At 34.4% G+C, this 22,823-nt stretch overlaps 1 protein-coding gene and 2 non-coding genes across 4 annotated transcripts; 1 reads left to right on the top strand and 2 right to left on the bottom strand.

Annotated features, from left to right (window-relative positions):
* Positions 1-6,645: 6,645 nt before the first annotated feature.
* Positions 6,646-6,727, bottom strand: TRNAS-UGA (transfer RNA serine (anticodon UGA)). Its single transcript has one exon. It is a non-coding gene; the product is annotated as a tRNA-Ser (tRNA).
* A 618-nt stretch (positions 6,728-7,345) lies between these two features.
* On the bottom strand, positions 7,346-21,150 carry LOC112758391 (piezo-type mechanosensitive ion channel homolog). Of its 2 annotated transcripts, none has more exons than XR_011873950.1 (21): positions 20,973-21,150; positions 20,772-20,852; positions 20,232-20,391; positions 19,991-20,148; positions 19,424-19,580; positions 19,121-19,307; positions 17,948-18,066; positions 17,076-17,160; positions 16,306-16,524; positions 16,046-16,220; positions 15,179-15,307; positions 14,659-14,832; positions 14,336-14,539; positions 12,625-14,139; positions 9,943-12,416; positions 9,453-9,848; positions 9,204-9,362; positions 8,479-8,989; positions 8,265-8,403; positions 8,010-8,154; positions 7,346-7,913 (listed from the first exon to the last, which is right to left on the bottom strand). XR_011873950.1 is itself a non-coding variant. In XM_025807061.3 (21 exons), exons 1-21 carry the CDS (start codon positions 21,019-21,021, stop codon positions 7,775-7,777), a joined length of 7,371 nt encoding a protein of 2,456 aa, XP_025662846.1. In that variant the 5' UTR covers positions 21,022-21,146; the 3' UTR covers positions 7,346-7,774. The 2 variants fall into 2 exon arrangements, 1 of the variants encoding a protein (XP_025662846.1); XM_025807061.3 differs by having other exon boundaries at positions 8,483-8,989; positions 20,973-21,146.
* Positions 21,151-22,091: 941 nt separating this feature from the next.
* On the top strand, positions 22,092-22,164 carry TRNAA-CGC (transfer RNA alanine (anticodon CGC)). The gene has a single exon. It is a non-coding gene; the product is annotated as a tRNA-Ala (tRNA).
* The last annotated feature ends 659 nt before the right edge of the window (positions 22,165-22,823 follow it).

Here is a 22,823-nt window from a genome sequence, read left to right as displayed (position 1 = left end):
GCTTGCTTCATACCAACAATCTCCGTGGGATTCGACCCTTACTCACGTAAGGTATTACTTGGACGACCCAGTGCACTTGCTGGTTAGTTGTATCGAAGTTGTGACAAATTATGAATTAAGATTAGAGCACCAAGTTTTTGGAGCCATTACCAGGGATCACAATTTAGTGCACCACTTACCTAGTGACATATTTTTTAGCTTTCTGAGCTTTGTGGACCATGCTTGCTATGTGATTAGTTTTTACTTCTATCTTCTTTTGCCTAAGTTCCATAGCACCCATGTGTTTCACTTCTATGTCACTTAGGTGTTGCAAATAAAATTCAAAGTGTGTCATTAATTGTTGAGTAAGTTTCATATATCATTTTGTTCACTAAACTTACTTACACATCAATCAATGTCCATTCATTATCCAATTCATAATTGCCTGATTTTTGCTTGAATGCTTTCATGTTTCTTCATTGCTTGTTTGGGTGTCTTAACTTACAAGTTTTATTTGAAGCATCTCGAGCATACTAGAATGAGTAAAGTGCACCCTTCTTTTGTGTAATTTTGACATAGCTCTTTATGCTAGTGTGTGTGTTCTAAACCGCATGCAACTTAGAACTCACACACTACTGTTCCTTAATGTCACACTAATTCACTCACTCAATTCTAGTGATTTACCTCATTCCAATAATTTATGCTTCCTTACTTTTGCATTTTCTCATCGTATTGTGCTATTTTCTATTTTTCATAGGTGAGTCGTCATAAGCTAAAATGGAAGCGAGAGAAAGTACACGCAGCAGCCGGTTGACCCACCAGCTGAAGGTGGCAATCCAAAAAGTTGCCGTACCCCTTTGCTCATCTTTGAATGCACCGAGGACGGTGCAAACTTTTAAGTGTGGAGAGGTCGTTCGATCGATCGGCATTTTTGGGTGACAATTTTCTAATCCCAACACTTTTGCATTTCATTTTTTTAGGTCTTTTAGAATTTTTGTTGCATTTTCTTAGTTTGCATATATAATAATAATAATAATAATAATAATAATAATAATAATAATAATAATAATAATAATAATAATAATAATAATAATAATAATAATAATAATAATAATAATAATAATAATAATAATAATAATAATAATAATAATAATAATAATAATAATAATAATAATAATAATAATAATCATCATCATCATCATCATCATCATCATCATCATCATCATCATCATCATCATCATCATCATCATCATCATCATCATCATCATCATCATCATCATCATCATCATCATCATCATCATCATCATCATCATCATCATCATCATAATAATGAAGTTTTTCAAGAAATTTATCTATAGGGTACCCAATTGAGTTGAAAAAAATAAAAAAAATTAGAACTTGCTTGAACTATACATTGTGGATCATGTTTTTGAGCTAAGAACACATAAGCATGTGAATTTTGAGCCTAATTGTGTGGTTGCATCATATAACCACTTATCTTTATTCTTGTGTGTATTATTCTCTTTCTATGATTGCAATTTTTGATTTGTTTGATTCTTTTTGTATATTATTTTGTGTATGAATGCACTTATATGATTGAGGCCATATATTGTTCAAATAGCTCACTTACCCAAATAGCCTACCTTTTATCTTCCATTGTTAGCTAATTTTGAGCCTATGCTAAACCCATTTGTTCTTAATTTTAGCACATTACAAGCCTTAAAGCAAAAATAATAAATGTCCCTTGTTTGGATCTTTGATTAGTTTAGGCTAGTGAGTAGTGAGAGTGTTTATCACAATGTTGTAAAAACTGGATCGGACCGGCTGGTTCGACCGAAAAACCAGTGAACCGGATCCTAAGTCGGTCCGGTCTGCTAATTCAATCGAACAAGGTAGAGAACCGGTGCAAACCGGTCAAACCCAGAGTGAACCGGTGAGAACCGGTCAAACTCGGTAAAACCGGTCCGACCGAACTGCTGAATATTAAAATTTTTCAAAATGGATGGATGGGTTTCGAACCCCTGTCCTCAATATAAAAGGAGTAAATCACAACCACCAGGCTATCACAATTCTAGTTAATATATTTACAAATTATATTATATCTAGATATCTTTTATTAAATAATTTACTTCTATTTAATTTATTTTAATTTTAGTTATAAACTCACTTATTTTTTCTTTTCATAATTATATAATATCTATCAATATTATTTTTTAATAAATACTTGTAGTATATAATAGTATAATGATATAAATTAATTAATAAATTATTAAAATTTGAAAATAATTATTATTTTAATGTAAAACAAAATAAAATATTTATGATAGAGTAAAATTAACAAAATACTTATTATTCCTGTTTCATATTATTTTAGAATTGCTAGATATTTTTAAAATGTTAGTAAAAATATGTATTTTAAATTTTAATTTTAAACTTTTTGACTATTTTTATTATTTATTTACATAGGACCGGGTTAACCGGTTCAACCAGTGACCCACCGGTTGAACCAATGACCCAGTAACCCAGTAACTTGACCGGTTCGATTACCGGTTCGGTTCTGACAACTATGATTTATCATTTAAGATTGAGAAACTTGGAAACATTGGGTGACATAAAAGTATATTTTTGTTGAAAATTTTGGGAATTGAGTACATACTCATGCATTAAATGTTTAAACCATATGCATTGGTACCTTTGTATATAATTCATCAAAAAGAAAAAGAGAAAAAAACAAAAGAAAAATAAAAAGAAAAAAAGAAAAGCAATAAAAAGGAGACAAAATTCCCCAAAGTGAAGTTCAATAATCATCAATGCATATGAGTTGTGATAAAAAAAAAAAAAGAGAATGTATGAGTCTGTGAAAAAGTGAAGAATGGGTAGTTAGGTTAGCATTTAAATTGTATAGATTGTCACAGGTTAGGTGGAAAGTTTAAGTTAATCAAAGATTCAAATTCTTGTCCACTTAGCCATATGCATCCTACCTTGACCCTAGTCCCATTACAACCTATGGATAAGTCCTCATGATATTTGTATGCATGCATGAAGTAATTGTTGATTGTTAGATGAAAAACAAATCTTAGAAAGCATGATTAAGGGAGAATTGAGTGAATCAACCCTAAACACTTGAGTGACTAGAGCAGATACACATCCGGTGAGGGTTCAATTGCTCAATTACATATTTTCACCTATGATCATCTCTCATCTTGCAAGTTTGTGTAAGATGCCGAAGGCTATTGCAGAAAAGTTGATTTCATTGTAGAGAATATTTCTATAGAGTAAGGAGGATGATATGAATGGTATGACATTGGTTAGGTGGGAAGTGATGCAGGTTCCAAAAAAATTAGGTGGACTAGGAGTCGAAGATGCAGTGATTCGTAACACAGGTTTTTTATTTAAGTGGTGGTCGCATTTTTATAAGGAGAATTATCTGTTATGGAAGAAGGTGGTATGCTCATGTAATAATTTGAATCCCAATGAGATATTGTTAACCAAGCACTATCTAATAGAGGCAACCCATGAAAAGATATTTGTTAGTTACAGATTAAGGAACATGTGAGGGAAAAAATAATTGCTGGCTTATTGATGGAGATAAGTGGCGCAAGAAGGATTCGATTCTAGTAGGATGTTTGGTTACAATGTGATTTTTTGAAAGATTGGTTTTCGAGATTCTTTTTTTTTTCAAATCAAAGAGGATATGTCATAGGGGACTATAGGTTCTAGAATGACTTAGAGTAGATTTGAAATTTTCAATAGAAGTGAGAGTTACACTAATGGGAGTTAGAATTGGTTAATCAATTACATGATAATTTAAGACCGGTTAAACTAACAAATGATATTGAGAATAGAGTTGTATGAAAGTTTGATAAAGAATGTGTTTTTCTTTTTACTAACTCTTTTGTGCAAATATTGCAATCAGAATATTTTGGGAGGATGTAACAAGTTACAGCTTCACTAAAATTATTGTAAATGGTTAGTTCCACCAAGAGTGGAATTGGTTGTTTGATTTGTATTGGTAAGCAGAGTTAATACCAAGAAAAGACTGAGTAGGCTAGAAGTGATTAACTGGCAAGATAATGTTTGCGTATTATGTAAAAACTCGAGATTTTTTTCTGTTTCAAACCAAAGAGGATCTATCATAGGAGATTGTGGGTTTTGGGATGGCTTAGAGTAGATTTAAAATTTCCAATAAAGGTGAGAGTTACACCAATGAGAACTAGAATTGGTTAATTAACTACATGATAATTTAAGGTCGGTTAAACTAACAAATGATATTGAGAATAGAGTTGTATGAAAGTTTAAAAAAAGTATTTTTTTTACTAATTCTTTTGTGCAAATGTTACAGTCAGAAATATTTTCGGAGGATGTAACAAGTTGCAACTTCACTAAAACTATTGGAAATGCTTACTTCCACCAAGAGTGGAATTATTTGTTTGGTTTGTTGATAAACCCCAAATTTGTGGTTTATCTTGTGCTTAATTTGGGGGATTTTATCAACTTATCTCACATTTATTCAATGAAATAGTATGGTTTTGTAATTCTCCCTAAATTTATGCTTAGTGTCAAAACATGCTTTTTAGGCTTTTAAATAGCTAAATTTAATCCACTTTAATTCCATTCGATGCCATGATGTGTTTGTTGAGTGATTTCAGATTCACAAGGCAAGGTTTGGATGGAAGAGGTCAAGAAAAAAAGCATGCAAAGTGGAGAATTCATGAAGAAATGAGCATTTGGAGATTTGAAGGCCACGAGCACGCGTCACACACGCGTACGCGTGAGAAGAACATTCTTGGCCATGTGCACGGGTCACCCACACATACGCGTGAGGAGGAATTTTGGCCAGCGATGTGCACACGTCATCACGCACACGCGTGACGAGCGGCACGTGACTCACTTAAAGTGAATTTGCTGGGGGCGATTTCTAAGCTTTCCAGGCCGAAATCCAACTCATTCCTGAGGTTATTTGATGCAGAACTCAAGAGGGGTCAAGGGGGCAATTAGTTTAGTGTAGGAAACATGCCTTAGGTTAGTTCTAGAGAGAGAAACTCCCTTTTCTCTCTAGAAATTAGGGTTCTTAGTTTAGTTTTCTTCTAGATTTAGGTTTAGGTTTAATTACTTGTTTTGATTTAGTTTTCTTTACTTTTCCTTGTTGATTTGCTTCAATCTTCTTAGTTTTCCTTGTTAATTTCTCTTTTTGGTTACTTTTATGTTCATGCACTCTTATCAATTTCAATTTCCTTTAATGCAATTTGAGGTGTTTCAGGTTTAATGTGCTTTCTTTAGTTGTTATTGTTAATTTCTTGCATTTGGTAGTGGTAGATTTTATATTTCTTGCAATTTATTATGCTTTCCTTTTATGCCTTCCAAGTGTTTGATAAAATGCTTGGTTGGATGTTAGAGTAGTTTTTGAGCATTCTTGGCTTGGAAAGAGAAATTAGACAATCTTGAGTCACGAATACCCAACTTATGTTGGTGATCTAGAGTTGTTAGTTAATATTGTTTCCATTAACGCTAATCTTTTGCTAATTCAATTAGTAAGTTGATTAGGACTTTTAGATTGAGATTAACTAGTCTTATTAGACTTTCTTCGAGTGTTGGAGATGACATTGTACCTTCTCTCGTTGGGGATGACTTAATAGGATAAACTCTTGATAATTATTTTGTTATGATTAATGACTAGGATAGAAAGCCTATATTCTCAATCCTTGCCAAGAAAGTCTCTCTTTATTACTTGTTTTCTTTAGTTGTTTGTTCTATTTTCTTGTTAGTTAATTTCTTCCACCTTTACCAACCATTTTGACCTCATAACCAATAATTGAGCACTCGATTGTGATTCCTAGGGAGAACGACCCGAGACTAATACTCTCGATTATTTTTATTGGGTTGGACTTGTGACAACCAAAATTAAACTTTGATTTAATGATCGAATGTTGGTTTGGACTATGCTCACAACGAAATTATTTTTCTAAATTTCAAACCGGTATAAATCTTTACATCATTTGTATTGGTAGTCGAGTTAATACCAAGAAAAGACTAAGTAGGCTAGGAGCGATTAACCAGCAAGATCTTGTTTGCATATTATGTAAAAAGGATGTTGAATATATTCACCACTTATTTTTTAGTTGTGATTTTACTTAACAGGTGTAGTGCGTGTAGTTATCTAAGTTTGGCCGGCTATGATTCATCCTAGACATATTGAATTTGAGAGTTTGATAGATGTTCACCATAAAAAAAAGATGCGCAAAAAATAGTTTGATATTTTTTTTTTTTACAATTATCTAACACATATGAATGGAAAAAAATATAAAGATATTTTAAAACAAAGAATCAGAAGTAAAAGAAATTATGAATAACTCAATTCAGAGCTATAAGAAGTGGAGTAGTGTTAATCTTTTTTATTATTGATAAAAATATTGAAGATGATAATAAAATAATTTTATTTTATCTTCTTTTGTTAGTTTTTATATTCTGTCCATTTATTTTTTTTTCTAATGTTCCACTTTATTACGTTGAATTTTTTTATTAAAAAAACAAAAATTAATGAGGAAATTAATTTTGTACAGAGCTATAGTCAATTACGTTTGAAACATGCACCTAGAAAATTCAAGAGAACAACGGTGGCAGCTCGAACGAAAACATGGATGGCTTACAAAAACCAAAATTAAAAAACGTCGACAGCAGGGTTCGAACCTGCGCGGGCGTAACCCAACAGATTTCAAGTCTGTCTCCTTAACCACTCGGACATATCGACGTTAGATGATTATTTTAATTTGTAAATTTATTTATAAATTATCTATCACAACGAAATGAGCTTATTACTCTCAGAAACATGCATGCACAGGTTTATATGCGAAGAAAATCTCTAAAAGAAAAGACAGGTTACAAGTTCGTTTAAAATTTAAGTAATATCTTTTAGCGTTAAACATTTTATTTTCTGCTAAATAACGCAATACTTTTTTATTCTAATTTTATTTTTCACATTGAGCAAAGTTCTGTTCAATGTAGTATGGTTTCTTCTCGAAGATTGATGAAAATGTGTAAGTATACTTTGTTTATTTTTCACGACCCTACTCCATATATTTGAAATACACCAAAATTTGTTTCATATAAAAATTATTTCTAGACAATATCAAGATGATAACAAAAGTTAAATATAACTTTATTCTAGGTGAAAAATACAAAATTTAAAGTAATATTCGAACTAAAGTTCTCGTAACATCAATGACAACTTACTCAGCTAGCTCTGTTGGTGCAGTTTCTTAGGTTAGAGTTCCCTTTCCGCAATATCCCTAGTTCTTTACTAATGCAACTTGTAAGATCTTATTGTAATTTTAATGATATTAAATTATGTGGATATAAAACAAAAAAGTGGCAGCACGTGATAATTGTCTTTTATGTTTCCTTTCTATTCATGAACTGCAGTAGTTATTTACTTATTTTGGTACTCAGTGAAAGAAAAATATGATATGGCATACACCCCCATAATTTAAGGGACGCAACTTGGAAGGAACCACCCAAAATTTCACATTACATTAACTATAGACAAGCTTGTTGTATGCGAGCTTTAGTTATTGTTGAACTAAGCAAGCAAGCAAAGCAATACCCATAGAACCAAAAGCAGTAAAGCACACTCATAATCAGTAATAATCATGGAATCCCAGCGCGAACTCGAGATTCATATGGACATGGTGAAGCAGCCTTTTTTTCACGCATGTGCTCCTCATGCTTGGCGTTTGAATTGCTATGGAGTTGATGTCCATGACATTTAAGATGTGACAACTCTTGCAAGAATCTAGAACTAGTAGTCAGGCTGAGTATACCCCAAAAGCATGTGTGGCGTGCGGTAAATTTTAACAAGTGTCCAATACAGAACCTCTTCCACATCAAGATCTCCTGCGGCTCTTGCAGCATATATATCTTCACATATTGCCATCAACCTGCATCAATTTATATATGCACTTCGTGTAAGTCCTCATATATATGTTTGAACATTCATCAGAAGGATACAGAGGTTCATTGGCAAAAATGGGCACCTCTCACATGAAGGCAGGTTCTCAAAAGGAATTCTCATTCGCAAGTCTGAACACTGTAATCTGATAAAACGTCCAACTGCAAGCACAAAGGTAATGTACAGTCCCCAAATGCTGAACTTGCTGAGAGTATCTCCGATAATGCCCTCTAAAGAAGCAATAGGATCATCGGAGAACATAAATTGGTATTAGTGATCAAATATTGCTCGCATAGACTATATATATAGGTAAATACAATTAAATTTAAGTTGAGCTTACGGGGAGTTTCTTCAGATACAATTATGGCTATTGGTCCTGGGAACTCTCCACATCCGTGTCTATCTGAGATATCAATATCATAAAAAGACCACCACTCTGGATTCCCCCGGTTGAGAACAAGATCTGCACTAACCTCCTCCTGCAAAAACCTTATCTTCATTATGATCCAAAAGCAAATAAATCTAGCAAGTTAGATTAGGTAAGATTTACATACATACCGACTGTTGATCAAGAGAACGCACGTCCCCTGAGCCTGTGACCCGAAAATATCTGGGGTAGATATTGAATACTGTGAAACTGTTGGAGGTACCATTAAAAACATTAATCACTTCTGAATTATCTGGAAGATCCTCAGACATTATGGGTATTTCATATTTCACTAGTTCTTTTCCTCTGGGTCTATCTCTGGTAAATTGCCAGGAGAAAGTGATGTCCATGTTCCACCTGATGGACTTTATGAATCTGGCCTTCACAACAGGTGGAACAAGCCACACAGTACTAGCATCTGATTGGCAGCAAATTAGTTGGATGTCTTTCTCATTGTACGCACTAAGGAGACCCAGAGGATCCAAAGTATCACGTCCTTCAATATTTTCCCAAGATATCTTCTCGCATAAGGTTGTCTCGAACAATGTCAACCTTCCAGTTATTGTCTGTATATCAAGCCGGGCACTAGCATCTTTGATTGGGTTGGCAATGTTTGTTGGGTTGCCGCTGCTATACATCTGTCCAAAAAACAAAGCACTTAAATCAATATTGCACTCTCTAGGTTGAATTGTTTCAAGTGTTAGGAAAGAAACATCCTTGGTGGGAAATAGTCACAAGTCTTGTACACACACAACAAAGTTTACTTAGTTGAGTATTTTTCACATTCAAATTCCAGAGAGAAAGAGAGAGAGAGAGAGAGAGAGAGATTCATAATAAGTTTGGAATTCTTACCAGCATAGGAGCCCATATGACGCACAATAAAACCCAGAATAGACATATCCCATTGCAGAACTTTGTCATTTTTGATTGCTTTTGTCCTTGTTGATGAGTGGATCTATTCAAATCCACGTCACATTTGACAAGAAACAAGCTAGCATGAATATCTTCCAGCTAGAAAGAAAGCAAGAATCAGATAAAATGAGGAAAGGAATGCATCTGCTTAAAGGGAATGTAAGTTAGCTAAGAATGATGAGGACATACCTTCAGCCAGTCATACATGGTCAGAGATGTCGTCGTACAAGACCAATCTAGCACGCATCTCAATTCATAAAGAAAAGGTAGAGCACGATAGAGTCGAAAGCCAAAAAAGTTAATCCGGGAAACATTACTGGTCAAAAACTGCCTGTACAAGGTGCTTTTGTGTGGAACACCAATATGGATTTGCATTGCTTGCAAAACCAGAGAAATTGCTTTTGTGAAATAAATGGCACGAAGTGCTAGTCTTCCAGCATATCTGTGCAAAGGATCCATGTCCCAGGCATATTTTGTGACTGAATATGTGAAGAGAACAAGGTTGAATAAATACAAAATAACCTTCACTGTTGCAAATGAACATAGGTATATGATGCGATCAAGTACGATCAAGAAAAAGACAACCTGCAGGTTAAGTTCGTTCCCTGAGTGAATTGATAGATGTGAATTTATATAAACACGAGAGACTGAAAAAGGTGAGTTTCAATGAAAAAAATACCATCAAAACTAAAACAAAATCTTCTGGGAACTGATCTTCAAGCTGATAGACTTCAAGAAACTCACTGTTAGCTTTCATAATTAACTGATAAAAAATAGCAACTAAGAAGAAAACAACCAAATCAGCTCCAAAGATATAGGCATACAGATCAATTTCCCTTTTCCCACCACCAATGATGGAAACTACTCGATACGGAAAACCAATTTCATTAAAAATGCCATCGTGTTGAGCTTTCTGGATCTCGTCGGAAACATCTGCAGCCGGAGTCAATGAACTGTACCATTCTTCAGCAACAAATTCAATTGGAGGGGAGGCATATATTACCTCAAAAACAACATGACACACATTTTCACACTCTTCACTCTTTTCAATGCTCTGAATGCGAACCCTACTTGCTGAGTGCAACTTAAAAAGCTTCTCCTCTCTGCATCTCCTGTAATGCAAGATCTTCAGCAACTTATTCATTCTTGATTCAATTCTCTTTGGCTGAATTCCATCTCTAGGCCATGAGATAACTTCCATAGACAACTGCACAAAGTAAGGAGGTGTTTCTGCACCTGATGTTACTGATCTCCAATACCTACAGAGTCGTCTAGTTAATAGTTTCATCGCATTTTTCAAAGGTAACAATAATCTCAGTAATCTAACATGGAAGGAGGATCCCTTTAAATCCTCTATGTAGCTCTGATTTATTCTCTTATAGAATCTGCTATCCACAGCAATTGTCCAGCCACCATTCTTCACAGTTAGGGAGGTTTGCAAGAGGGTGAATATATATACCAGAAAGAAAGGTAAGTTGCTTGTCACAAAAGATGATGTTATTTTTCTCACAGGAAATCCTAATTGTTGAAGTAAGCTCACAGGGAATTCAAACTGACAGTGTTCAGTGATGATTCGATATAAATATTGAAGCAAAATGCAGACCTCTGTATAAATGAGGATGACAACCCAGAATCTGTAACTGGGGCCAGTATTTTGACAGAGAGCATATAAGAAGAGAGCTGCTAGATAGACCACAGAAAGCAAACTGAAGTACCATAGATATAATAGAATGAAACAGCAATAGCAGACAACGTCATTATTTGACCTCATTCGGGACCAAAAGTGACGGAGAATAATACCGATTCGGAGCCAAGCACTATCTGGCATTGTATGTTCATAAATAGTGTGGGTGGACATTGTAGCTTCTAGAGGTTCCGCTCCCAGATTCAAATTCTCAATTTCATAATATTCCTCATCCTCCGAAGAATCATTGTTAGATTCAAGTTCTTCGTGTTCTATCTTCAAATAGTTCAGTAAACTGTTAACTGCCAAGTTTCCAAGAGACTGCACTTGAGATACCCCACTCCCTAAGAGATGTACAGCTGAAAGTAAAGCATTTTTCCTGACTGGAATTTTATAACGACTCCTATCAGAATAAAAATAATCACTGCCATTAGCTCTTTCCTTTACGTCATAAGTTCCACGAGGAGTACTCACTGGCTGTTTCCAAGATTCTGGTCCCAATCGACTTGGATATTTTTCACTAGTTAAAGATTCGTTCATGTCAAAGGGGTCTGCTGGCTCATTACTGAGACTGATGTCCTTCTTCAATTCATTGTCCCTATTATTATCGAGAGAAGAATTTCCTCTCTCTCGTAAGCCATCATAATCGAGAGAAGTATTACTACAGTTAGCTTCAGTGCTCAAATTATGATGTTGAAGGTTTGACATCTCCGATTTCATCTTTTCTACCTGCAAGCTTCGGAGATGCTTCATTTCTTCAGTTCTCTGTTTGTGCCGCAACTGAGCTGTCTTGCAGGCAGCTTTCTTTTCCTGCTGTTGAACTATTGCACCAATCTGCTCTTTTTCAAGGTACTTTGGAACATAATCAAACTCTGGGAATGAAAACATGTATGATTGTAGTGATACCAACATGAATATGACGATTTCCACTAATGCTGATCTTGATGTAATTCGAAACCCATAATCATACTTGTGAAACCCAACCAGTTCACTGATGCTCTCTATTGTAATGGAACCGTATGTTATCTTTCTAAGGTGACCAAATAAGGGAGATTGATATGCTAGAGACAAGACAATAACCAGAAAATTATACATCCTCAAAAATCTAAAAATTAAATTTCCCTTCTTTAGTATTTTCATCCTCTTTCGGAGGAAAGCCAGAGCAAAAGCAAGGTAGCCAAGATGCAAAACATCATATTCAAGAGTTCCTGTAATCAAAACTAATGAAAGAACAAAATCTAGCAAGTGACAGTAACCATAAAGCCTCAGGTGGTCAAGAAATGTCCAATATGCTTTTGTTTCAAATGAGAGATCATTTAGTATAGATGCAGACTTCCATTGAGAGAGCATCTTTCTATACATATCCAACCCAGTGAGAGTAGATGAATGATCAGCACGGAATTTCAAACATGAAAGCATGAAAACTCCATAATAGCTGATAAGCATACGGGGATCGTCAACAATGATTCCTGCATTAAATGCATTTAACATAAGCTATTTTGTGGGAAATTTGTCATATGATAAATGCTAAAAATACTAGTTCTGAGTAACTAATATTTGGGTATCAAACTCAGTCTCAGATTGGTTATATGTGATGGACATTATCAAAAAGATATATAAATAATAGTATGATACCAATCATTATCAGTACAAAAACATGCATTAATGTAGAGATACCTAGCCAGCACTTATTGCAGAAGCTGAAATATATATTTGATACCCTCCAACAGTCATGGCATGCCACTTGTCCTTTAGTCTGGTGGTTCAAAAAAGCCAGGTGCATCCAGATAGCCAAGTATTCAACAGTGATAATGGTAGCAAATAGAAAAACGAAAACATGCCATAGTTTTTTAATAACTAAACGATTTAAAAGAACACAAGCAGCAAGTGATGCTATGTAGAGCAAGGAGATGGCGTTCAACACTGCAAAACTTGCAAGAAGCAAAGCAATCATGTTGATTTCAAGACCAAATAAATTGAAGATGTTCTCTATCCAGAACTTCAGACATACTTTTAACACAGTCTTCTGCATCTCCAATCTCTCTTTTCTCAAAAAAAGAATTCGCTTTCTATTCCACTTGAAGCTATCCTTAGAACTCTCCCAGAAATGAATATGTTGAACTTTTTTGACACTGTCTCTTTCATTTCCTGAATCTTGCCCTTGCCCTTGCCCTTGCCCTTGGGATAATGCAGAGTTCACTTTCGGCCATGAATGACTTCTTGCAACCTGTTTGATTGTTGATGTAGGGTTTTCCAATAGGTTGTTTCTAGGGGTACATGGAATAGGTTCAGTAGGTACATCTACTATGTTGAATAGAGGACAAGGCTCATCCCATTCTTCTCTGTTTCCATTAAAATGTGGCGTCCTCTCCAACCAACGAAAAACATTGTATTGAAGTATACATGCTACAATTACCACAACCTTTCCCCTTAGCCCAGATTCTAAACCTTTAAAACCAGGCTTATACAACTGTAAGCCCATAAATAATGATACCCATGAATGCGCTTGAGCTCCCCATATCTGGAAAAGATATTCAACCATTGCAAGGAATCCTGAATAAACTAGAAATAATTTTGCAGGGATCTGAGAGGACTTTGGTAACCTTGAATAGTTAACCAACCCAACAAGATACAGGAAACCAAATGCACTTATCGGTGTGAGTGATGCATAAAACAAAGCCAGAGATAAGATTTTATCAGCATGCCGAACCAAAAGACGTCTAGTAAAAGTGAAATTCCCTACTCTTTGTGCATTATAGCCACTTAATCCCAAACGTTTGCTCCTCCGCCTTTCGTAGCTATATAGTTGCATCACAACCAATATAGCCAAGGATTCAAAGATGTTTCGCAACATTGAAGCTGCAGGGTTGTAGCCAAATGCAGTTTGAAGATTAACAACACCGGGAAACAAAATCTTAGAGCTGGAAAATACACCAATGCAGTAAATACAAACAAAGACCGTTACAGAATACACTTTCATTGGAAACCAAAGATGCTTTGTTGTTTGTCCCAAAAGTTGTCTTCCACTTATCCACAGTAGAAGAAAGAACAAATAACCAAACGAAGCATAGTTGGGTGTGCAAAGGTATACGCTGAAGAGAACTGTCAGAAAGGCAACGTATTTGCCACAAGCCCGATAAACACAGAGGGATTTTTTTCTTATGACGTTCAAATACGATATCCTTATTGCCTCTGCATAATCCAATAGTATGGTTAGAATATTGGCATGAAGTGCTGGGATGCTTCTGGCAAATATATAACTTGCACGAAATCAGTAAGTGTCAGAAGGTTAACTATGAACTAGGATAACATGAAATTATTCATCAAAATAAGATGGCATGGAAATAATGGTTAACTGGAGTAGTACCATGAGTTCGCTAGTTCTCACCAGATCTCAGAGTACAACTGGATAAATTAACAGGATTCATCAAGCCAGCTCTCAAGATGCTAAACCCGAAAGGAGGGCAAGATGTCTGCTGTACAATGGCTGAAAATAAAATGAGTGTTTGGAGCCCATGATTGTGTATTGCACAAAAGAAAGCAAGAATTGATATTTTGAAGAGATCCAGCGAATGGATATCAGTAACCAAGCCTGAAACAGTCACGAGAAGAATGACAAAATAAAAAATGGAATAACTTCGTCAAATGCAAGATAAAATTTACATTTGCACCGCATGAAAAACAAGGCAGTTCTTACAAAAAAACATTTACCTAATTTTGAGAGAATCTGAAGAGAGTATGAACCATTCTGATCCAAAGTTTTGGAGATCAGATCAAGTTGAAGAATGAATTGAATTGCAAAGTGCGCCTCGCATAAAAGGATAATAGCTTGGCGTAATTGACTATTTATTGTTTCACTCAAGAGATAAATTAAAAAGAAAACCACTGCATGAAAGGAAAAAGTAAGTTGTTAGTAAATTAGGATACCTGCAAACTACTCTAAAGACAACGTTTAAGGAAAGTTTAAATTTAATTATGACTTCTTGTAAGATTATCCAGTCTTCACACAATACTTGAACAAGGAAGAGCCACATAATTCTGGTATGCACTTGATCAGAAAACTTGAGTTATTTAAACAAGTGGGATAGTGTTCACTAATATTGTCAAACACTATACACTAATGGTTGATCTAAAATGTAAAGGGTGTAATTAGAACATTTCTGTATTAGCATCATGGTAATAAACTATTAACGTAGAGAACTAAGAAGGCAATGAAAGATATCAAACTTACTATACACAGTGTGGATGAGACCAGGCCTTATTGCTATGAGAAATATCAATATTAGTATTATAACATGTGAGCACTTGCGTAGTCCCCAAACTATTGTAGCCAATATTAATATTGCAGCATCCTCTTCCTCTAGAAATTTGACAACAATAGCAATGAACAAACAGTAAGAATTTTTATCCAGATACATACGGTCCAAGGTAGCATTTTGTATTAGAGAAATGTCTGGTAAAAGATTGCAGAATACATGAGCAAAAAGTAAAATACATCTTTCAAATTCTCTTGTTTGTGATTAAAGGCAAAAATTAGCAGCACATGTTGCTATGGCTTTACATAGACAAGGGTGCCACAATAAAAAAAAGATTTACGTGGCAATATTATTTAACAATTATCATATATAATAACATTTTTCATTGAAATATCATTTTTTCAATAAAATTCAATTTTCTATTTTCAGTTGCAATTTTTTTTGGATTTTATAAAGAAAAGATAAAAACCAATAATAAAAATATAAATCAAGATTTTGATGAAACAATGTTCCAAATAAATATGCTGATATCATAAAGCATACTTTAATTTCTAGCTGATTCCTTTGTGAAATATTGAAAGTCAATCCAGAAATCAACTTTCATTGTTTTAGATAATATTCATCAATCCACCCAAGGGCAGTGAGACACTTTTTTGCCAGGCAACACAACCAAATGTTGATGCTCCTATTTATTGTACATATTTTGTACAATCATAGAAATAAAGTAGATTTAGCAACGGTAATTGTATTCTTCATTTCATATCAGCTCACTAACAAGGAGTAGTATATGGTAGAGCACTAAGTATCATCAAACATCTTCTCAGACTACCTAGTTCTCTCACCTTCCACAACGGATTCTTGAGTTGTTAACTGTCCATGATCAGTAATGCACAACAACACTGAACTGTTCACTAGATCACATAAAGCAACAAGAAAACCTAGACCAAACTGGGCTAGCAAATAGTATCCTGGGGTGGAGTAATGCCACAAGCCTATAGTTTCCCATATTTCCATATCCTGCAATTAGTTAAGCACCAGAAGATCTTATTCAAAAGATTTTAACATTAAAGTAAGACCTCCAAAAGTCTTCTGCAAAATGTACCTTCCATACTTTGTGATCACTTGATACATTGAATGCTACATTGAAAATATACGTGCTAGCTGCCCATAGAAGAATGAAAACGAGAAGCACAGCATTCAGTTGGTGCAGCCGTAACATGGACGGGAAAGCGTACAATACATATCCCACATAAGCAAGTAATCCAAATGAGCACAGACTTGCAAAGTGGAAACCCCAATATGTTAGAGCCAGCAAGGAAATCTGCCACGTGTGTCAATCAATGCAATTCATCAACTTACAAAATATTTGTTGCAATAAGGATGACGGAAAGGTAGCAGAGGGCTCACAAGAGACCATTTAAGAATTTTGGATGGTTCATGTGCTAATATCTTCCATGAACTTAGAATTCATGAGGCACTCTTATCATGAAGATCATTTTCTGCCCAATTTTTATAATATAATAATTCATATTTATGAACATTTTGAACTTTTATATTTTCATCAATTTTGATTTATAAAAAGATATGTAACATGATTTTGGACTGAGAAAATTTTTTAGGCATGATTTACAATGTATAATAATCATCAAATATAATGGTAGGTTTTGTAAAAAATTATTCGAAAAAAAATTATTCAATATACATTATGTTGAATGATTATCCATAGTTAAGAACAAATTGTCACTTCATAGTTGCATATGTGATACGTGACCAAACATTGGACAAAAAAATTCTGTACAGGGTTTTTATTATAAATGATTTATTGATGAGAGAGGAAATAAAATTCAGTAAAAATGGATGTGGCAGCAGTACCGGAAAACCATATGTTAAAAAGTTAATAAAAAACGACTGAGAAATAGCTCCTTGCAACAAGAAATTCATATGCTTTGCTCCAGACCTGTTAGAGAATTACAAAACCAAGAAGAGAGTATTAATGAGCTTCCATCAATCAAAAGTAAAGGGTTCAAAAAGCAGTCAACAGGATGAGGACACCGAGTCACTACTTCTAGTGTTCTATTTGGAAATATTACAAACAGAGAAGTGTAACATAGCCAAAGTAATAAGTAATCAATTCGAAAAGGAATTCAAGATAACAAGGCATGATAACTGGACAACAAGGGGGAAAAGTTTACATAATAAATGATCAATTTGACAAAAGAATTCAACTCAAGCATCTGCTACATGGGAAACTTCAAATCCAAGCAAGAGCAATAATATGTCCGATTGAATCTATATAGATACAGTGTGATATTTACAAGTTATGTTTATTTATTTACATTATATTTTTTTATATCGCTTCATTTCGCTCAGTGCCTATATAGATTAGTCTCCGTTGTTGAGACACAAGAAATTTGTGTAAATCTCTGTATAAAATATTTGAATTATTCTTAGATATCCGAAAGTTATAAATAATTTTTTTAAAAATTAAACTTCCAAATAAGTATCATCTACATATATACAAAGCAAGATATGCTGATGTCACATTATCTTGTTAATATTGTAGGTTTCATCTCGTCAGAGGAACTTAGGTGAACTATTACATGAATAATAAGGGAAAACAAATAAACATATTGAGGTCCTTGGACTAGAAAATAGCAATTGCTATGAGTTTAGAACTTCATTTTTTTTCAGGGCACAAGGAAAAGCAAAGTAAGAAAATGAGGATGCTGCCCTTTCTTAATTACCTTGACTCGTGAACAAACTGAGAATTCATTTTAGGAAGAAGTTGCTCAGTCAAGTCACTGCTTTCTCTTGTTGATGTGATGATTTCTAGTTCAGCTAGCTCACTTCTAATCCAGGATAGCTGGAACAATGGAGAATTGAAGACTGGTGAACCAAACCAAACAAAAGCTTCAAAAAAGAAATAAGAATTTTAGACCAATTACTTTCAAGAGTTCCCATATCTGTTAAGTGTCACACAAGACCTCAAGAACAACTAGAATATGCAATATGTAACCAATGCATTTCCTTCCTCTAGACATTTGCCGCAAGACAAGAAAGCAACATGATCAAGATTAAGATTACGTAAATTATAAAGCAACACAAGTGTATAGTGTGTTCAAGCCAGATAGGTTTCTCTACATAATCACATACATATCATCATGATTTTTAGAGAAGGATTTAAATTTTTTTTTACTCAATCTAGATTCTGCTCTATTCGGTGTTTAAGCTAGAGACTGGCCAGTATTTGTAAATAAGACAGTCAGATCGAACCTAAATCAGAGGAATAATACCAGCCAGGTTTGCTAATTAATATAAAGCAAAGAAGTGATCACCTCTATTGATGAAGGTAGAAGATCCCGTATAATGAATAGTTTATAGAGCACTTTCTCTTTCACATGTGCTAGAGATATTGAAAAGTTATCGTTTATAAATAAATTGTTTTTTGCTTTACTTTCTATAAAGAACTCTTATTATTATCTTTCTCTTCGTCTTAATGAAATTCTTCTTTTGTCCCCCACTAAAAAAAATTACGAATAGTATAAACAGAACTAATCTTACAACAAACTAATTTGGTTTACATTAGATTTGGAAATTCCATTTAGAAAAATGTTAGGTGACCAACATTTTTTCCTTATTTTTGTCTTACATTTAAACAAAGAATAGCCAATTCTCCCTTTTTTACACTAAAATGTTGGCCCCTTAGCATTTCTCTTCTATTTATATGCAAATATCTGAAAATGAAGCATACATCGGCAGAAGAATCCAGACACTCGTATTATTATCACCCCATCCCTCACCCAAAAACAAAAGGCCCCCAGCACCACGGTAAATAATTTTTTGTTTTCTCCATCATGTTACATACTGAATTTTTTGCAGCAATAGAATTATGCTATGCAAGCAGTCTATATGCTTACCATAATGTAGAAAAGTAGAAGTGATAGACCTGAGCAAACTTCTGACCATTCTGATTTTGCGGTAAGTTTGAACAGTCCAAAGTGGAAAAGAATCAACCTTAATGTCTCGGGGAGCTCAATAGGAAGTTGGTATATGTACATCATGATGATATTGAAGCCAGCATAAAAGAAAAGGAATCTCCACCACCTTCAAGTTCATAAAACCCTGAATCAGCGAACCAATAAAATTTCAATCCTACAATAAAAAGATGCACAGTACGTATCATCATTTCTTTCCCCTTGTTTAGGGAAGAGGGAGCTTACCAAAAGATACCTAAATAATTGCTCCTCCATGACCAATCAACTAGCCCTATACTAATACAAATGAAAAAAGGAAAAGAAACCCAAGACGCATGACTAATCCCAGCAATTAGTTGTATAGCTGGCAACAGTAAGAAGCACAAGGCCCTGAGATGAGATCCTGCAACCCAGAGATCAGCATCCATGTTATAATTATTCCATAGACACAGCAAATAAGTTTATTATGGTTATTCTATTGTGCACATATTATTTGTGTCAAAAAGAAAAAATAAAAGGAATAATAACTATAAGAAAATATTAAACTCCTGAGCACTTTACGAGAGAAATAGCAAGGGCTTTTGTCATAATCTTTGTTTGGTACTAGCTGTAAGGCACACCTTATCTTAGCGTTAGAAATAATAGATAAAGGAGACCAAAACATTGAAAGGGGAAAAAACTAAAAACACAATCAAGAATACAACAAGCTCCTATGTAGATCAGTAATGATACATATTACCTCGCTTTCAACAAAAATAAGCAGAACACCTCTTTATATTAACAGTTAGGGTACAAAGAAGTTCTATGACAAACCTATCAGCAGCAAATAAGAACATAGAACTCCAGAATGAAAATCTCTCCATGCATCTTGACCAACGCGATTTCCATAGATCTCAAATAGAGAAAGAAAGGTCATTAATGCTTGCATGACCAAGAAGTACTCTTGGGGCAATGACCTCCATGATTGCACTCTGCAAATCCATTTCATACATTATTTTGTAGTGTTTTCTGAATGCTGCAACACTGATGAGAAATTTTAGAAAGTTCAAATTACCTTATTAATCCAATTAGCCGAGCCCATTGAGCATCGGCAGTACTCCACCGATCTCCCTCAATGGTCAAAACAATGTGAAATATGGCATGTGATAGTAGTGTCAAAGACGACAGTATAAGGATGGACCGCGATATTGAATATTGTGAATGGAAACGAGTGCCTATTTGCAAGGACAATTATCTTGTTTGAGAAGTTGAAAACATGATAACAATTAAATTTGTATATGAAATGCTCAGAAATAAGCAAATAAATAAATAAATAAACCATAACAATCCTCAAGTGATCAAATGTTATGAACAACTAAGCCAAAACTAATATACTACACTAATTGACTAACATTTTCTTCTCTATTATTCATTCACTCTAAAATGACAAGGTCCTATAACCTTGTATTCCTGTGACAAATTAATGACACTTCATCTATACTATAGAATATTCCTATATTTATCCAAAATATGAAATTATAGAAGCAGAATAATAATAAAATGAGAGTAAATTCGCAAAAATTAAAGCAAAGGTCAGAGCCAGCTAACTTCTCACCCTTTCTAGGCGCAGTGTACTGAATGAAAAGGAATGCTAACAAATTAAGCAAAGATATGAGACTCCAGTTAAGTAAAGAAGCTGCATATGAATCACAGAAAAGAAATTACATAGTATCACTACTATGAGGGTTTGTGCAAGTGTATGTAAGTAACTAAAATCACAATGCAAGGAATTAATGAACAAATGTAAGAATGAAACCTGTTAGAAGGAGCATAGGTAATGCGAACCCGGGGATGAACCTCGCCATGATGAGAAAGAGTAATGAATAAAATGGAAGCTCTCGCTGCTTCTCATGGCAACGTATTAACAAATGGCGCTGCGATCATGGAAGGAAATGGAAAAAAACGAACGGCAAATTAAAGAGAATCGATATAGAATGTGAAAGCGATGGTAACGAAGATTGAGGAGGAACGGCGCTGAGACGCGCGCGCAAACATGAAGCGTGTTCTTCGAAATGTGCGATTTTGTTGAATCGTTGCTCTCAGCCAAAACTGCGTTGAGTTTCTGACTTTCTGTTTTGCTCATGGATTGGAGGGAGCCAACGCAATTCGTAGAAATGAAGGCCAATATTGGTATTCTGCCTTCTAATAAGCTTTAATTACTTTCATAGTTGTTGTTACAGAACGTGCACGATGGCACATTAGCATGAGCGAAACATGGCAATTGAAATGGATAGTTGGATACTATATATGGAATGCAAGTATATAGTAGCGGGGTATCGTCTCAAGTCAATTCATGTGTTTTTATCCTATTAAATAATTTTTTTATCGGTCAAATTAAAAAAGAGGAGTGCTAGGGGGCAACATTTTTGTTAAATTTTGGCCAACATTTAACCATTAAAAAGAAATTGAATGATTTTACATCATTAGATGTAAAGTCACCAAAAAAACATCATTAGATGTAATCTCACACCATTAAAAACATCATTGATGGCTAATTGATGGTTAAAAACCACAAAATCTGATGACCCCTAAACTTTCTCATTAAAAAAATGTCGTAAATATTATTATTTTTTATCAAGGTAAGTAATAATTTGTATTTGTATTTACAAATATTTTACACATAAAAAATATATAATTTACATTTATATTTATTAAAATTTTGCACACATAAATTAATATAATTTTTATATTTATGTTTGATAAAATTTTTATATATAAATTAATAAAATTTATTTATTAAAGATAATTTAGTATTTATATTTGTTAAATAATGGTTAAAATTACTAAGATTGTTGTTTTAGAGCTTTTTGTCAAATTATATGCATGGGATCTAAAAATTAAACATTACTCATGGAATTTAACAGGAATTCGACGTGGGGATGTAGCTCATATGGTAGAGCGCTCGCTTCGCATGCGAGAGGCACGGGGTTCGATTCCCCGCATCTCCATTTTCTTATTTATTATATATCCTGGCTTTCAGGAAAGTAGTGTAAGTTAACTAAGTTCCACATGTTGGGTGTTCTTTTTTTCCGGTATGGATGCCCCAGTCGGCTTTGATATGCACACACGCAAGTAGTAAGAGAGAGGGCCCAAAACCCATTAAAACACTGCTTAGGTTCAGTTAAAATATGCTTTTTTTTTTTTTTCTTTTTAACATATGTTTTTAGGGGTGCTAGGTTTACGCGTAGGATCAGATCATGAAGCGGGTCAGTGTAGAATAATGTGTCGGGTCGGATTGTTGGGCAGCATAGCCCAAGAGCACATAAGAATTTTAACTTTGATTTTTTTTTTTTACAAATTATTTTTTAATTAATAATTCTAATATATGCTTTAAATTTTAAAAATACATTGTATCTAAACTAGGGATGTGGATGGCCTGGCCCTGCCCTGAACACTTTAGGGGCTAAGTGTTCGGGACTAATTTGGTATTATTTCACCGGATTTAGGGCCGGGTAAGGGTCTCAAAAATAGACCTAGTCATTATTTCGGGTCGGGTCCGGGCCATAGCTCGAGTCACCTGAACTCGACCCGGTGGCCCGGTCACCATACACAATTAATATTTTGTGTTATTAGTGATGGATGATGGCTATTCTTATGTGGGATTTAA

Source organism: Arachis hypogaea, chromosome 16, assembly GCF_003086295.3.
Source record: "Arachis hypogaea cultivar Tifrunner chromosome 16, arahy.Tifrunner.gnm2.J5K5, whole genome shotgun sequence".
Taxonomy (NCBI): Eukaryota; Viridiplantae; Streptophyta; class Magnoliopsida; order Fabales; family Fabaceae; genus Arachis; species Arachis hypogaea.
This window is presented reverse-complemented; position numbering and strand designations above follow the sequence as displayed.